Source organism: Papilio xuthus, unplaced genomic scaffold (assembly GCF_000836235.2).
Source record: "Papilio xuthus unplaced genomic scaffold, Pxut_1.1 DF829129.1, whole genome shotgun sequence".
NCBI lineage: Eukaryota > Metazoa > Arthropoda > Insecta > Lepidoptera > Papilionidae > Papilio > Papilio xuthus.
This window is the reverse complement of record NW_013529520.1, coordinates 3051242-3070489: the sequence shown is the minus strand read 5'-3', so window position 1 is coordinate 3070489 and position 19248 is coordinate 3051242. Positions and strand designations below refer to the sequence as shown.

Below are 19248 nucleotides of genomic sequence, written 5' to 3'. Positions count from 1 at the left end.
TACTATCATTATTTAGCCTTTATAATATTATATTTAATAAATATGTACAACATCAATCAAACTGGACAGTAACAGGGTTTAAGGTATCAAATTAAGTCGACATTATTTGACTACTATGTTAACCGACATTGAACTGTAAACAAGACAGCTACTAAACAACTTCAGTAAAGCTCGAGACGAGAATAAAAGCTTTTTCATTAGTGAGTGTCGGCGCTGAAGTTTGCCCTTGAACTGAGGTAGCGTCATACATTCTCTCGTAGTACGCAAAATATTAACCGATGCATATCAGACACGTGTTTTAGTAACCGCTAGGGGTAGGGCAGGGACTACGGACTTTCATTTAACATCTTGGTACAACTATCTCAACTCTGCTACAATTATAAATGCTCGTCGGTTGAGACTATTGATAACGCTCATCAATCTAAGCAGAAATATTATTACGCCTCAATTTTAAATAATAAGAGTTTAAACTAAAATAATTAAGTTCTATCTCATATTAAAAGAGGCCAATGCAAGAACAACATTCAAATGTCAATATAGAGACCGTCTTTGCCCGCGCGTCGTATATAGTGTTGTTCATTAATTTTTTATGCGACCGCATACCATTAGTGGTTTCGTTAGCCATAGCCAGTTGGTTTAATCTAATGCATCTGTAGATTGATGATATCAGGCAGCATCGTTCCTCATTGCCGTTATTTTATTTACATCGTTATTTCTTATCTTAATTCTATTCGACTTGTCCCTACTGACTGGTGAAATGTTTCACCCACGCATGCTTAAAAATGTGACGACGTATTTTAATGTATCCATTTGAAACTATATACTAGTTTAATTTGTTTAATTTAACGGAATTTTAAATGAAAATATTTGAAATAGCAATGTTTAAATAACTTAATGAGAATGTAAAAAATATCGGAAGTTTTCTTTCACTTCTATAATTTCAAAATATGCAATGTTATGCTTTTCATTTAAATATACTTACGTTATATAACTTGTAACTTAATAATTCTTCTACATAACTCACTTTTATGTAAATACACTATATACATGCGTAATTTAATTTAAATACAGCGATGTACTCGTAAACACATGCTTATTATGTACGTACTACAATGTATAAGTTTTGCGATATGGCGTTACGTATGGCAATAAACATTAAAGGCAAACAAACAATAACTAAGAGGCGTGTAATTAGGCGTTTGGTAGACGGCACAGGCAGAATGTGCTGTGCGATGGTGAAATTCTTAAACAAACAGTACAGTGCGTATGTTAATGACGTTGGCGGAGAAAGCCTACGAAGCGTTAGAACTGTCGCCTGTAACACGTGACATCTTTTTAAGCAACGTAATCACGACTTTGTGGATATTTGACGCTCAAAGCCCATAACATGAAGACGATCAAAGAAAATTTGTTTTTAGAGAAAAAAAAATATAGAATTCGAAATACAAAATCAGTACATTTAGTCAGTAACTTTAGTCACCATAGTGACAAATGTTAAAGTATTTCTTTAATAATATTATTATACTTTTTGTTCGAAATAATACAATAATTAAATTTAACTATTGAGCATGTAAGGATAATAATCACCTAAGTAAAAGATTTAAATAATTTAATTAAAAAATTCACAGATATTATTATATAATACAGTTTTTATGTTTTAAGTTCCTCTTCAGTGGTAACTTAACCACTGAGAACGATGATTAGGGAATGCTAGTTCGATCAAGAACATTCCCGATAAGTTAAAGCTCATTAACATAAAGTTAAGCAATATTTTTCGAAGTAACAACAAAGCTTCTGAACGTATTGGAGAAAACAAGATTTTCATAAATTAGTGATTCCACGTCTTTCTTGTTAAACTAAAACAATACTAAAAAACAACAATAGTATTAAAAATAACTTCTAAATAATAATATACGTAAAATAAATTCTTTTTAATTCAATTCTATGATGTTTGATAAATGATCTTCATAAGTTTATAACCAAAATTTTAATAAATTTATCATCTGAAGAAGCAAATTCGAATTTCATTAATGTAATAGCAAAGCTACGGTCAAACTTTTAACGAAGCATCTAGTTTAGTACTTAACGATTTATGTAAATTGTCCGACTTCTTTAAGTACGGTCATAAATATAAGTTCATTATAGGTAGAGCTTACTATATACATATTAAGATTTTAGAAACGGCTTAAAAAATTTACCCCAATTCTGAAAACGTTGTTTGTTAATTTTATTGAAACAAAATAGACTGGAAAATACTATAGCGTCTTGTTTTTAAACAAAAATGCATTATTTGAATGCGTAATTTAAACGTATAATCCGAATTAAATCAATGTTTCATATTTTTATATTTTCTTATATCCCTTTAAGTATGAAAAAGGTTCTCACGGTTCTCACGATATTAACATTACCTATTGAGTTACTAATCAAGTTATGACCTTTGTTGACCTTTCAGCGTATCATTATAAATGACATCCTACTTAACGAACATGATTACAATACAAAAGGTGCCGCACCTCGTTTGACAGTCTTTGATTAGGCGCCTTTTAATAATTATAAATGATGAAATTCATCAAGTTCACAATGCAATCAAGAAACATACGTCATTCGGTTCACTTGTTTCGTTATGAGTAATGAATGTGGATAATTTATTAATTGGAGACGTATCAATTGATTATTTAAAATAAATAGTACTTAGCGTGCCTTTATGATGCTTCATTAAATGTAAAAGATTTTTTATGTCATGTAACAAATAATTTTAATTAAAATATAAAATATATAAAAAATAATACATCTATTTTCGTTGACATGTTTAATGAGTAAGTTTTATAACAGGGTTCGTTTGACTTACCAAGCAGTAAGTTACAATATTAATTTATTTTAGAACGTTGTGTATTAAAACCTTAATACATACGGTAGAAATAGTGCATTCATGTTATGTACTTACAAGTTCGACGACAAGCACACAACCTGTTTCGCTAGCGTACATGCGTGGGTAACAATGAGTTAAGTGAAATATTTGTCAATCGCTTACGTTACTGTACATACAAGTTCAGAAACATAGGTGAGTTCACGGAAATGAAAGTCTCTAGTGGAGAGTGAGCAGACCGGTCGGCGCTTTGACCCTAACACTGGCGAAGCGCATTCATTCATTACGTTTTATCTACGAACATTCCAAGCCACAGTGCTTAAAGAATGGAAGTGCATTTCCTCTCTGAAGCAATACAATGAGAAATCTATTTACGATATATGCACATTGTGAAAGAAAAGCCCAAGTTTGAAGTCAAAGTTTCACATTCCTTAATATTTTTATTACACATATAATAATTTATTATTTTTAGACAACTTTTTACCTTGCGTTTGCGTACCTGAGGTGATTTATAACGAATTACTTGACTAGTTTATAAATAATTCGATGTCGTTGAACTCGTTGAAGTCTTTTATATGTACAAAAAAGTGTGACACTTGCAATTTTGTGCAACAATTCAGATTGTGCAACAAAAGGAAAAATTAGTTATACCTTGAAATTATATTTAAAATTTATTATCTTAGATTTTACAGCAATTTTTAGTGAACAATTGGTTGTTCTTATATTTTTTGTCCTCAATAAACTTTGGAATAATTTGACTTGGTAAGCTTAATTAGAAGAAAAGCTTTTTACCATAAACAACGAATACTATCTATACAGTGATATGAAATTTGAAAATGTAAGTAATTATATATGTATCGTGCATATTCATTATCGAATGATTTTGTTGTCTTATTAAAGCTTACAAAGCGTAGTAAAAGATGAGGTGCTAGCTGACGTTATGTGGGTGTGACGAATTTTATTGTAGAATTACGTTACATACGAATACAAATCGTTACACAACGACCGGTTGTGTTTAACTGTGCTCACAGCGATGGATTCCGTAATTCATACATGACAAATAAAGAGTTGCGACACGTCACCACACTGATTTTATTCATAGTTATTTAGAAATGGAGAAATTACCGCTTAGTTTTTTTCACGAATATATTTATATTAATAATTTTGAATAATTCTTTTCTCTATTTTTTTTAAACATAAACGATAATCCTAATTATAGTGACATTAAATTTAACTAAAATAGAGATAGTTAACGGCTAAACAAACATTTCTCATAAATTTCGCAATCTGTAAATCCAATTAGACTTGTGGCATTTGACAGATGTCGTTGTAATTACGTCTATATGTAGGTTAGTGATTTGTATCAGATTATGGTATGTTGTGAATCGTCTGATATTTTTGTTTACCATCTGTTCCACACAGAAAGTTAATAGGACATATTATAAAACTTATTAGTTAAAAGTCACTTGTGTCTTAACTCTTTACAATCACGGAAGTATATAGAAATGGCATTATCTATTTGATTTAAATATACATATAGTAAGTTCATTCATTATTCAAAAAGAATCACTTACTTGTAACAAAAAGTTTTTGTTTTCTTTGGCGGCAACATACCTCTAGTATCCCTCACATATGTATGAGATTAGAGACATTGATGCGAAAATATTAGTTATGTCCGTACCTTTGATAATTATAAAATAGCACTTAAACTGGAATGGCATTGAAATATTGGAATTTATTTTGCTTGTCTATGTCATTAAAATTGGAAGTTTATATTTGAAATTTGCCGTTTCAATGCGCGAGTGTGTATAATTGGATATTATAAACATTGGACAATGCGTGAAAATTAACTGCATTTGTAAACAAATGATCGCTGCCGTGTCAAAACATCCTTGTTCTTGGGTATCGGGTTTACAGCGGGGTCGTGTGGTGGCAGGGCGCAGCGATGTACTCGGCGCAGACCATCTTAGTGTTGTTTTGTGTAGCGCAGAGACCGCCGGTGCGCAGGCGACCCACTGTACACTCTACCACGAGCCCGTAGTAGTCTGTACTACAAACAACCGACACCATGCGCCCAGTGAGTACCCGTGAATATTTTTTAAACTGTGTCTATTAAGTGATGTGAAATTATTATTAATATATATTTCATTTTTTATTATTACTTAAGCCAACAGCGTAAATTAAAACTGTGAGTTATAGTGTGCATATTAAATTTATAATTTCACTATTAAAATGGTATAAATTTAATTTTAAAAGATTATACTTTCACAATATGCTATTATCGAAATATAATTACCGTGAAGTCTATTATTTAATACCGAATAGTTTCAACTTGAATTGGCAATGTTCCCACACACTGGCTGACTACAAATTACTATCATCTCAGTGAATTGTCCACTTTCACTGGGTGTCTTATTATGATCAATGTCGTAATTAAAAAGTAAAATGTAATAATCCATTTTTAAAGAATCTTGAAATTTGATTTCCTTTGCATGGCTCTATTTACCTATTTGATTAACGACCACAATATATTTTGTCGCGACATGTCAATTTAATTTAGATGGATCTAGAAAATCTTTAGTGTGATTTTAAATGCGCTTATGATATAATTTATTTTACAATTAGCATATTAAATGCTTTATATATATTAGATATAAATTGGACTTTCTACGATGTGACGTAATGCGTGCGTGATGATACTATCTTGTTGTTTACATGAGAGGTCGGAAGAAATACCTGTTAAGGATTCGTCGGGCACAGCGGTGCGCTGTGTTCGTCATTTTGATTTAGGTGAAACTCACGAAAACTTTTGCAGAAATGTCCAATGAGTCAACCTTACTTTCTTCTGTACTATTACAATATGAATACACTAACGAATTAATTAATCTACTTGCAAAAGCTAGATAAAATCTCTAAGATAGACAAAGCCGATCCTAAAATGATCTAGGATGATATTGAAATTCTATTTAATCGCTTATTAATGTGTTAAATCGGTTGTTAACATAATGCGTAAACCATATAGAGCTCATGATGTCTTTAGCAACGTTCCACAGCTTTTATTCCCTAAGAATAGCTACTGTATATTCTTATAAGAAATAAGTCGTTTAGTCGTCTAGATTAGTGTTTATTTAACGTAACTCTTCGACTTTTATGTCGATACATATTATAGCAAATAAAACGCGAATGCGTTAGTATATAAAAACTTATGTATTGCTACGTGATGATATAAAAGTTTTACTTAACGGTATGTTTTGTTAGAGAAATAACATGTTAATACAAACTGCTTTCAGCTTAACTATTATTAAATTATTAATCATATTATAGTATTGTTCCAAGAATTACATAATTGTAATAAAACTTGGTATAGTAAATAAACTAACAAAGAATTTTAAGCCATTATTATGAGATAATTATTTGTTTAATTATCAACTTCGCTTATCCAAATTCCTTATCTATAGAATTAAGTCAACAAAATAGGTGTTGGATATATTTTGTACCCGCTGTTTCAGTAAAAAAAAATAATGTGTAATTGGACGTTCCTTTGTTTATATTTACATTTACTTTTCCAAATCGAGGGTAATCTTATCAATTTATTAGTGTTTAAATTTTTAAATTTCTATGTTATTTATGCAAATAAATGACATAAATCTAATCTTATATGTTATCCATGCAGTAAAGTTATGCAATTTAATATTATATGTGTCTAATTCACGGAAACATTTGGTAAACTGAATTAATAAAACATTGTTACGAAACTAATACAAATTCGTCGTAAAATCTTTGCAGATGTCGAACACATATCCGCTAAAAGTGTTATATAACGCTTGTACAAAACTATGTCATTTAAAGAATACAGACATGAACTTTGTTCTAAATTTAATTTGATGTTCAAATATATTTTGCTGCAGTTGACAATTTGAACAAACAAGAACAATTGCGCCTACAGACTAGATGACAACTACTTATAACGGTTTCTTTAGATCGGAAGAAATGTGCAACATTTTAAAGTACCTAATTAAAACGCTCGTTAAACACATTCATAGTCAAATTAAATAAGGTTAAATATTAGGTAGAAATATAAAATATGAATTTATGCTCTTTACGTGTGAAAATATGGCTAAACTAATATTGTTACTAAAAAAAGGGTCTTGACAGACGGACGGACGGACAACAAAGTGATCCTATAAGGACCTTAACGCTTGTTAGACCTTAACGCTTGTAACAAACCAATGAGGTTTATTTAGCGTTAAACATATGTTTAGTTGTATTCAAAATTGTATTGTTAAATAATCAAAAAGAAGAATTCCGTTTTTTTCCTATGAGGTACGGAGCCCTAAAAAATATCACGATGAAGCTTTACTCTTATTCTAATTACGAACCATTTTAGTAGCATTATTGCTGCTGTTGTTACATATATAAGAAATATAGATTATAGTAAAATATGACGGTGACATGTTTATGAGTGTCGTTTAGTTAATAAAATTTATGGTAACCAGTTAACGACTAACTTCATTAATTTAACTTACCGTGACAGGAATAAAAAATTCGTTTTATGATCTTTGGACATTTAATTGCAATTAAAAATGTAAGAAATCCAATGTCAAATGTTTTCCAACAACCATAAAATCTCAAATAAATTTCCTTGTCAGGTATTAGGAAATTGGAGCGATTAGAAATTATTGAAAAAAATATGAGGCAAGTTATCCTAAGTGTAGGCCAGAAGGTACCGACAGCAACCGACGCCGATTCGTTTTATTTCACAGTAGCCAAATATGGAAAAAATTTTATTCCTAAATTTAAAAAAGATGATTAAAATATCTACATACTTATTTGGATAGTTTATTAAATAAATCTTCAAAAATGTAAAACCTATTGTTACATGGTACCTGAGAATTAGCTCATGGACTTTAAATTTAGATACAGTATGATGATTATTTATATATGTATTTATGTAAACAAAACTGGTAAGAAATTAAAAAGTTAAGCAACTAATAAACAACATCGTTAGAAGATAATCCGTATCAGTCAGTCAAGATAGCTAAGCGCTTTAGTACGTACGGAATCTATTCATAAGGTTTATGGGAATGGAGAAGACAATGTAATTTGTATTGCATTGTATTTAATCTTAAATCAAAGCTAATTAGAACGTAACGAAGAGACAATGCTTGTTTGTATTTACGAATGCACAGACAAAATGCAATATAATCTAACACAGTAAACCTTATTAGAGGTAATTAAAAACTATAAATGCAACATTATTGTACCAAACAATGCAGATTCATAACTAGGCCTTGGGTAATGAGATGTCGCAAAGCTTGAGATGTGTTTAAATTCATCCAAAGTCTTATAAAATTAAAGATTTGACAACGAACTTGCTTCACCACATTCCCACAGCTTAATCAACCCAGATATTAGAAACGATATATGAGAATTGTAATTAATCAAGACAAAAGTTGTTGAAACAATGAGGACATTAAGAATTTTATAAGCTGAAAGTGAATGTATTCCAATTTTTCTCCGAAACTATAACGAAGTAACTTTATTAGTCTCCGGTTGAACAATGTTAGTTGATACTTTATACTACTTTTGATTTTGACTTCTACGAAAGTGTCAAGAATCTTTATTCATCAAACATAAATAATGATGTAAAAACTGCGGATACTGTGACCGCAGTTGACTTTCACTACGCTTGCAGTAACAAAACTGCAAACGAGTTGACAGAATGCACATAAATTTACGTATATTTTTCCTGTCTCTAGAAGTAATCATAGTTTTTATTATCCATCCAATAGCCTAGGTTAATTTCGTATAATAGCAAAATGTAATACTTATAAATAGAACAGAAAATTATGTTGCTAACACATTAAAACAACACCATATAAACAGTCGGAACTATCACCATTTGCTTGTTGTTTCAACAATTGTTATTGCTTACCTTTAATACTATTTTATTAGGCTATATCTTTTATTAATTTTTAACTCCTTTTCTGCAAACTATGACTACAATTTCAATTCCTGATATTACATCATTTTATTTGAAATAGACAGTGATTTTTGTTCGTGTTATTACTAAATTCAAATCCACATAACATCTTAAAGCCTAACCGCAAGGCTCACTCTATCGCTTCCATATCGGATATACGGCAACTTGTGGTGTGATCGAAAAAACAGATATAGTTATATTGAGCAATTATCAATGATGAAGTAAAACGTACTACATTCAATTATATAATATTCAGTTATAACTATCACTAAACGAAAATCTTGAAGAAATAATAAAAACAGGAAATATTTAAATAATTAGCAAGTATGATATATTATAGTGTATATAAGAATGTAATAAATCTCCACAAACATGACCTATAAATTTAGAAGTAAAACGTAAAGAGAATAACAATAGTCGATGACAAAATTTTCCAGCTAACTTAATATGTAATTTATTACTTAAATACTCACTAAAAGAAAGCTTACTTAAAAGATAACAATCTTTATTTGTGGTAACGTTACTTAAATTCCACTTCAGATGGTTATCTTAAAGTAAATCTTAATTCATGGTGGAACTGATCGTAATCGTAGTTTTTAATCAAACATCTCGTGCTTTGACTTCCTAATCCACGAAAGTGTGTTAGTAATTTGAAATTTAAATAAGTCAAAGAAGACTGATTTCATTAATTTTAATTATTAACATTTCATTACATATCTAAATTGGTTTAAAATCGCAAATATAATATTTCCACAAATCTTATAATCTAAATACAATAGCTTTATTCGCTTGAAATAGCCTCTTAATATAATTGGTTCTGTAATTTATATTAGCATAGTTAGCTTAATTAACAACTTTCTGACATATGACAATTTTATCATTTTTAATTCCACAGTTTTAATTGAAATGTCGTGCGATATTTCGAGTCACGAAGTGTCCCAATCTGAGCAGGTACAAAGGCGCCTACACGTCTGCGCTAACAATGTTGTATCTACCAAAACCTGACGAAAACAAAAGCACCGCGCTGCAGTATTGCAACGTGCATCTTATTATTCGGTTTGTTACTTACTTAAAAGTTGTTTGAGAATAATTTATAATAAGACTTTTACACAACCGTGTTTTTTGTGAAATATATTTCGTATAATTTAAATTCTGTTTACATTTTGAAATTTAATAAAAGCAACCTTTGAGTAATTATTAGGAAATGCGTTTAGGAAATGCTATGTATAAAATTGGCGTAAATATCGATCATACAAGGACGAAATTTGTAAGTAGGTTAGGGTAGGTTAGGTAATTACATTATGACTACTAGTCGAGAGAGATTCTATTTTAAAAACCAACCTGTTTCACTAGCTAAGTCTTAAGTGAATTATTAAGTTGCATAATCATTTATGCAAAGAATTTCGTAAAGAAGCAAACGTAACCAAACTATGGTGTTAATAAAGTCTTACGTAAATTGACAACAGAAAAGTGCCGATTGAAGAGGGAACGAAAAGAATTTAACATTTAAATAAACCATGATGTATTTTACAGAAAACCACGCATATTTCTACCTAAATACATTATATTCTTATAATTCAAATTAGCAGTTCAGTCCATTATAAACACTAATTTTCAAAAAGTAAGTGTTGATTATGAGGTTAACCGCAACAACTGTGATAATGTCACATGTAACTAAAATGAAAATATAAGAAGCTTTAGTTTATTGTTTTCAAAAATGGAAAGACCTGAAATGAAGGTCACGCAATGAAGACCAGGAGCATGGGGTGCCCTCCAGGTGAACCGACGTCTTAGTGCGCACAGCGGGACGTTTCGATGCGGAGGGCGGTCCACCGCATAACAGTAGACAGATCATTTATCTGATGATAATTATAAAAATAATCACAGAATATTGTTATCACAATGTTAAGAAGACATAACATCGTTTTAAGAATTCAGTTTACTCTATGTAACATTGTTATTTAATAAAGTCTTCTAAGATTCAGTACACGCACTGCACCATTTCTGTTCGTGTAACATGTACGAATATTTACATCAGAGTTGCAAGAACCGCATGCAACTAGCTATTGTATTTCGTCGTACTGCCATAGAAAGCTATACATTGACCGCAGATTGAGGAAATTTTATTTTATTGCCTATAACTATTAACAAGTCGTTTGTTGAATGCGTTTTTACGTATACGTACTCAAAGTGTGATCAATTTTCTTAAACATTGCGGACAACGAGTGCTTTTTAAAGCACAATGCAAGCTGACTAAATAACGATTTATTAGTGACCATAATGACGAGGTCACGTTTTGACTTTATGTATTATAATAAATCAGCCTTACTTTAAAACATTAATTAATGCGACTAATTGTATTAAGATCTGAAAGTAATCTTATACCTTTACTTTATTATTCATGTTCAAATATCTGTTATTAGATTACTTTAAACTCTATTGGAATCTTGTCTGTTTCAAATTATATACCATTAAAGTACTGGCTTTGTATCTTATTATATTTCACCAACCATGTAGCCGTTGAACGCACATAAATATATTTATGTAATTAATAAAAACATGCCATCAATTCCTATAACATGCAACTGTTAATACCTTGGTGTTTTAATAAAATGTTTTCCTATCACGTAATAGTCACGATCCAGGCATCACATCTGCATATTGCAGTGATAAACATAAATATATTCCAAAGAAATCTTTGGACGTAAACAATATTGCACAATTTCGGAAGCGAATAGCATTTCATCGTGTAATCTTACTATTATTAAATGCGAATGTTTTGATGGATATATGTTTGTATGAAGGCATCACGGATCTTGAAATTTGATATAAATATAGAACATAGCCTGGAACAACACGTAGGCCATTTTTTTTCGCCGCGGACGAAGTCGCGGGCTACAGATAGTAATTTATACTTTAATTACTTATACAAGTGTGTTAAATTAGATCGAAGCCAATCACATATGGTACAATGATGTGAGGTATAAAGCAGCGATTAACGCGTATTGCTCAAGCACGTACAAAAGCGTGCAAGTAATGATTAATATCGATGCACGCGTCATTATGATGTCCCGGTCATCGACAAAGGCCGCATTATGTATTCAAACTTTAATCCAGTCAATTTGAGCTTGAATAAGGCTCTCATGTAACTAATTGTAATGATGCCTAGAGGGGTCTTTGTTGAAGTTATCGCCGACATTTATATTAATTTAATGAATATCTTTTACATTACAAAACTACGAATTATCATCGGTGATAAGTGAGATGCTTTGAATTTAGCGAGACCAATATTCGTTGGAGAAATATATAACTAAATGAACTTAGACATGCCTGAGACAAAATTATCATGGATTTTTGAAACATGGGTCAATTAAATCCAACATAATCTTAAAATTGTATATAAATCTGTAAAGTCACCCGACGCAAGACCTTTTCTGCGGACCAACTAATACAACAGCTAGCCACTATTCTGACTCAAAAAAAAACGCGTATTAATGAATAAAAAAAAACAATTTTTCAATATGAAAAATGTTGCAAATCCTATTGATGTATGCGTCTCCATATACAGTGTAAATTATCTCCACCCATAGAAAGTGAAATTACCTTCCCGTTGGTGCAGCCTTATGTAATTACGTAGCATTGTGCGCATATAAAATAGCTATGATGATGTCTGTCGTTTACTGAATATGTCGGCGCATTTATCTTGTTACACAGAGCATGAAATATACAACTTTAATATGAGTCTATCCTTACTTATTTTTTAACAAAACTTTATATTTATAACAGTTATGAGGGAGAAAAAATAAAGTCGGTTAAAAAAAAGATAGTCATAACAGAACTGTTATAAAATAATCGTATCGAATTAAATAATAGGAAGAGGAGTTTAAAATCATTTTATATATGTATGTTATTAAATCCTAATTCTTATTGTTTATTCTATTTTTTTTTTCTGAAACTTTACTCGCGTTTATTACGCTATTGTGTAGTAGTAAGTATAAAAGATATATGATAACTATTCTTATTATGAAACGAATTCCTTTAGCAGGCACTTGTAACATTTTATGATTGTAAAGAACAATACATCATATCTTGGACGTATTCGATTCACAAGTCACGCACGGTTCGTGCTTGCCTCGTATCGGATGTGGGAACGACAAGTTAATTGCATTTACATTATCAAGTATTGAGAGAAATTCTAGCTGAGTACAATTAGAGACGGGTAACGATGATATGCGTTAAAAGTCAATAGCACTTAAAATGCTTGGTTAGCTTCAGTTGGTTATTAATAAATGGTGCAGTAGATTATTTTAATTACTGATACAAAGCTTCAATGACTAGTATTTTAATAAGACAAGATTCCACGTTAGTACCTAATGTTTTTTTTCTACCTTCTCTACCTAATAGAACCTCTGTTCAACTGCTCAAAGGGATGTAATTAAATTCTACTGATAAAATGTACAAAACGCTTTATTATTTCGCACATTCATTAAATCTTTTCGCATCCATGGTGTAAAACTAAATGAATTAATTTGTCGTAACAAGTTGAAGATGTAAACTTGTACAACAGCCTCTTACACAATTATGTGGGGGCTGTGTCGTGAGAAATGTGAAAACATTTGTAAATATTCCATAACGTCCTCTTGTGGACTTTAAACTTTTTCTATTTTAAACAAATTGTCAATATATTAACCACTATTTTCAATGGTTATGACATGTAGTTGACATAAGCAACCATCAGTTTACATAGTTAACCATTTTGGATACATCATTAGTACTTTTATAATAAATGCAAAACTTAATTTACATTATAAAAATTTTATTTGGACGATGAATTACTTTAAATTGATACACATAAATGCAAATTAACGTACCATAATTGTAAAAAATAATATAATTAAATAGTAAGGGTCAAAGGTTTAAGAAAGTGTTACCACTTGAGTGGTATTCATTTAAACTTTGCCTGCGGATATATAGTACACTTACTGTAGACTGGATTAGAAACGCTAACATTGCCATGAGAACTACAGTATCGTACAAGACATGAAAAGATTATCGGATTATCCGAGTTCAATATCGTAGTGAAAGTAGACTTGAACTTTATGAGTATAAAGTTGAATGAAAGGATTGCATTATATTATTTTGTAATATTGTTTACAGGTATGCAAGCCTAGTATTTAGTTTTTTTAATAAGTTATGTTATATTTACATGCTTAAGATTTAATGCATCTACTAATAGACATATGTGTATGTTACAAAATTGATAAGTATCACTGTTTTTTTCAAAGTGTGTTTCGGCAGTAAAAACCCATGGCAATGATTACGACATTTCACAAATATTTACTGTAGTCTCCTTCGACGGAGAGCTCAAACACAACCTACATTTTTTAAATGTTAAGAAGCGCTTCAAGCGATGTCAGAGGTCAAGTCTTATTGTTTACTTTCCAACAAATACTAACGTATTGATTCTAAAACAAAACGACAGAGAATATTTAAAGGGAACTTTAATTAAACATTTAATACTATAGATTATACATTTTTATTGTAGACAAATTCGGATAAAAGCAAACTTAGAAAATACATAATACAATCCAATAAAAATTCAAATTCAATAGTGACTTATTGCTACTATGATTTTATTCATAATTAAAGAAATGAATTAAAAATGATTTCTAATATCCGATTATAGTAGATTAACGATTTTTTAGATCGGGCCCAGCTCATCAAATTTAGAGAAATCGATTCATTTAACATAAAATAACTCAAAACGAATATTATAATGTCTTCCGCTAACGTTTGTGTTGTGATTTATTATCAACAATATTTAAATCCGTTGTGTACAACACTAAAAGCGTCTTCAACTTTCACTCGAGATGAGTGATAAGTAAATATAAAGGATGGTGACATCGTAAAGAAATGCGTTGTGATAAGTTTTGACAAGAATAGTGTTGAAATCAATTGTTTTTGTAATGGAAAAAAACACTCTATGAATTTATCGCATATAACTCTCTACAAAATAATTAAACTTATATACAGGCACGTTTAAATAATAAACTAAGTAAACATTATTAATATGGAATTGATTTGAATAAAATTGCCTCTCCGTATATTGTATATTTAAACATCTGCTTGTATTTTAACAAACTTCCATCAGTTTGGTTAACTTTTTTAGGCTTTTCTAGGTATTTTAGTAAAAAAATATGTTTTATTTTGTTCTTCTTTTGCTACATTACTTTTACTTACAATTGAAAATAATAAGTAAAAATTAAATTTTAAGAAAATTATGTCTTGTCTTAGCTTTGCGTGATCAATGTACTGGTAAATTGCACGTTTAAGATGACACATTGTGTAATCCAACCATAAGGAGAGTCATTGTTCTGCATAACACAAAGAACGTAACTGAATACGAATAAAAATTTCCAACGATGGAATCATGGAAGTTGATCGTGATGTTTATTGCATTGTTTAATGTTAGGAAATTGATAAAAAAAGGAATTTGCATAAACCATCAATAAGTAATCTATAGGAAAATTGCAGACTACAATTCTCAAATTGAACGATAACATTCAAAGATATTAAACTAATTATAAATGTCTCTTGTTTCAGGTACCAGTAGCTATTTTCGTAGCCTTATTCTCATTGGGTATAGCAGAAGAAAGCACGGTATATGATACTAATAATGAAAATCTTAATAGTTTAGAAGCAAAACCATCTGTAAGATTAGACCCTTACATAAGAAAAGCACTGTTAAAAGCTCTGACTGACCTCGAAGAAAGTGATAGCTTTACGGAAACGGAATCAACGGCTGTAAATCCAACAGCGGAAACGGAATATTTAAGGCAAAGTGAAGATTTAACAACAGTACAAACGTCTCAGGACGGCATACAAATACATTCATACATAGTTAATGGACAATCTGCCTTTACAAATAGCACAGAAGCGACACCCACGTTACTTGAAAGTAATGTATCCATCTTGGACACGACAGTGGGAAATGTAGAAAACCAAGTAACAGCTACTCTCCCAACTCAAAATCCTTACACTGAAATATTCCAAACCAAAGAAAGTACCAACTCTCATTTACGAACGAAACAAAGCCCGAAAATTGATATTTATACCAAACAGTCGACTTCCACATCAAAACCAACGACAACCACGACCACAACTACGACAACCACGACTCCAAAACCAACTCATGACTTAGATGGTAAAAACATTGAAGAGGTTGACAAAAAGGACGTTCAAGTCTTTCAAGCTCCTTTAGTCGCTGCGTTCACGGTTCACCAGGACGGACTTGGCCATCCAAAAAAAGTTGTGCCGATATATCAACAAACAAATATACAAGAAGTCTTGAAGTCACAATCGACTACAAATGTACCAACAGGTATCTTACCACCACAGATTTTAAGTCAAAGCTTTCAAATTGACAACAGAAATTTAAATAAGATAGCTCAAAACAACTTTTTATCTCAACAAATATTATTACAAAAACAACTCGAAGAAAAACAGAGAATTCTTGAAGAACAGCTTCAGTTGTTACAACTTCAACAAAGGCAGCAAGAAGATTTACTAAGAAAGCAACAATTGTTAATTCAACAAAAAGAAGCGCAGCGTCAGCAACAAATTTTATACGAACAGGATCAGTTGAAAAGGCATCAACTTCTTGTTGAGCAACAAAAAATCCAATCAAATCAGATTTTAGGCGGTTTTCAGGGACAGAAAGGTTTGCAATCAAATAGATTTTTAAATCCGAGCACGACATTGCAAAGTCAGAATTCCCAAGTATCGATTCAGCCGAGTGTTCATTTAGAGCAAGTAAACTTGCTAGCTAATCAACAGCAGCTGCCTAACAGAGAAGCTGTGGATTTCCTTATACATCTTCGAAGTCAGCGACCTGAACAATTTCCTCTGCAAGAAAACCACCTACCCCAAGGTATTACCAACTTTCTTCACCCAAATCCCAGCCAAGCCCCTTTTCATCAAGGACCAAACTTCAACCAATTAAGACTAACTGATGACATTACAAGACAAAAACAGAATAATCGAGTTTTTCGACAGGAAAGTGGTGTTGGAAATTTTGGATTGAATGGAGAATATAACAGATTCAATACTTTCAGTCCAGTGTACACTAATCACTTTTTTCCACCGAACAGACAAAACCAGTTTAATGCGGACGCACAATTAAAACAACTATTAGTTGAAACAGGACTTAATGGGAAAACTCATGAAGATTTAAATATTGTTACAAAAGTTTTGTCATTGAATCATGGCATACCATTAAATAATATTTCTAATAGATTGCCATTCGATAGTCGGAGACACGTTAGAACTTCGTTATAGGAAAAATGTAAAATTATATATCTGGACACACATAAAAATAGCTACCAAGTTTTAAATCAAACCGTTATTTCCTTGGATATATGCTATTGCTATTTATTTTCATATAAGCAATTACTTTCACGGTCATTAAGTATGTCATTACACAACCAAAGAGGCTACGCAAAATGCCTACGTATTACCCGGCGCATACATTTGCATCATTATAATAAGTTGACGGATTGTTAGAGAAAAATCATTATTTATTATTTTATTTTTGTAAACTGCCATAAGTAGTTATCTTAAGTAATATCTTATGTTTATATTTAAGTAAAATAGAATTTAAATGTTACATAATACACTTGTATGTAGCTTATAAGTAAAATACAAATCATTTGCAATACAATTAAACCCTGTTGTAAAAATACACTTTGAGTAAGAAGATACGAAGTTTTATCGCATTATTCACAACTTCGTACAATATAAGAACATCTAAATATAAGTTAAATCTTGAATGAGAGTTATAAACTATGTATTTTGTAATGTACAAATATGTTTTTAAAATCAAATATAAACCAGAAACGAAAATGTTATAAGTTATTTCTTTTTTAGAAACATGTAAATACACAATAAATATCGCATTATTTCTTTTGTTAATAAACCTTATCCTTACTAATACTATAAATCCGAAAATAACCTATCTGTCTGTCTACCTGTCTGTCCTTCTTTCACGCAAGAACTACTCTACCGATTTAAATGAAATTTGGTACAAAGATAGTCCAGAGCCTGAGAAAGTACATAGGCTACTTTTTAACGCGAAAAAGGGGTTGAAAAGAGGGTTGGAAATTTGTATGGAGGAATGGCCATTTTTACAGATAGATGTTTGAAACTTATTTTTAGGCCATTTCATTGATATATAATAATTAAATGTGAAATTCAATGCATGTAAAACATTTACCCTCAAGGGTGTAAAATAACCAGAGGGGATGAAAGTATGTATGTAAGTTTATTCATAGTTCTGTTTTTGTTCTGTTCTTCTATTCTTAGTTCTCTTCCGTTCTTTGTTTTGTTCTTAGTTGTGTCCTAAGTTCTCTTCTATTATTAGTTAAACTTTAAAACTGCGTCATTTGGCGAATGCCATACTGCGGACTGTTCGTCTTTCATAAAAACACGCCATTTTTACACGATTTACACGACCGGCTAAAAAGTTAAATTGGCAACACTGTGTGTCTGTCACTGTCAATTATTACGCTTTGATGTTGGATGGTTGCGTCAAAGAGTATATAAAATAAGAGACAGGACTCTTGACTAATTAGATACACAAACGGAGAATAAAAATTGTCATTTTCAATGCTAGCAATATTATGAACAAGTCTACGTTGCTACCAACGTAAAAAAAACAATCGGTCAGTTTCCTTTTTGACGTTTGAAAGTATTATTCGAGGGAAAACAATTTAGGAAAAATAAAACCATTTCGTTAATTGCAACTTTAATTTAGTCTTCTGACTAAAGCGAACATATTTTAAGAACGCAACATAATGCTCACTGCTTTCGTAATAATACCATTATTGTTTAGTTCACCAAAAAAATACCCCAACTTTGATAAATGCTTATTTGTTCCAGTTTGTTTATTTGACAGGTCATATTTTCTGATAGAACTGGAGTAGTAGTGTCACTCTCGTCGGGAAAAATAGAATAACACTGGAAAGAGATTAGCTCCTATCTGTTGGTAAGATATTTAGAAAATTACTAACAAGACAATATGCATTGAAGCAAAACAAATCGTCATCATCAAGCTCACTATACATACGGACACAGTATACTCGACTGAGGAGCTCGGAGCGACTAGGTCTTATTCAACAACGCACTGGCTAGTGAGGGTTGGTTGACTTCACACATATCTTTTTATATCTATGCAGTTGTATGCAATTTGTAACATACTGACTATGTCCACGATATCGTCGTCAGCACTGCCCTTCTTCTTCTTCTTCTTCTTCTTCTTCTTCTTCTTCTTCTTCTTCTTCTTCTTCTTCTTCTTCTTCTTCTTCTTCTTCTTCTTCTTCTTCTTCTTCTTCTTCTTCTTCTT

At 31.0% G+C, this 19248-nt stretch overlaps 1 protein-coding gene across 1 annotated transcript; it reads left to right on the top strand.

The window, feature by feature from the left end:
* Positions 1-4885: 4885 nt before the first annotated feature.
* Positions 4886-17803, top strand: LOC106121378 (putative uncharacterized protein DDB_G0271606). Its single transcript, NM_001312443.1, is given in 2 exon segments — positions 4886-4943; positions 15453-17803. Coding segments are annotated over 2 exon segments (1743 nt in total). The 5' UTR covers positions 4886-4934; the 3' UTR covers positions 17187-17803.
* The last annotated feature ends 1445 nt before the right edge of the window (positions 17804-19248 follow it).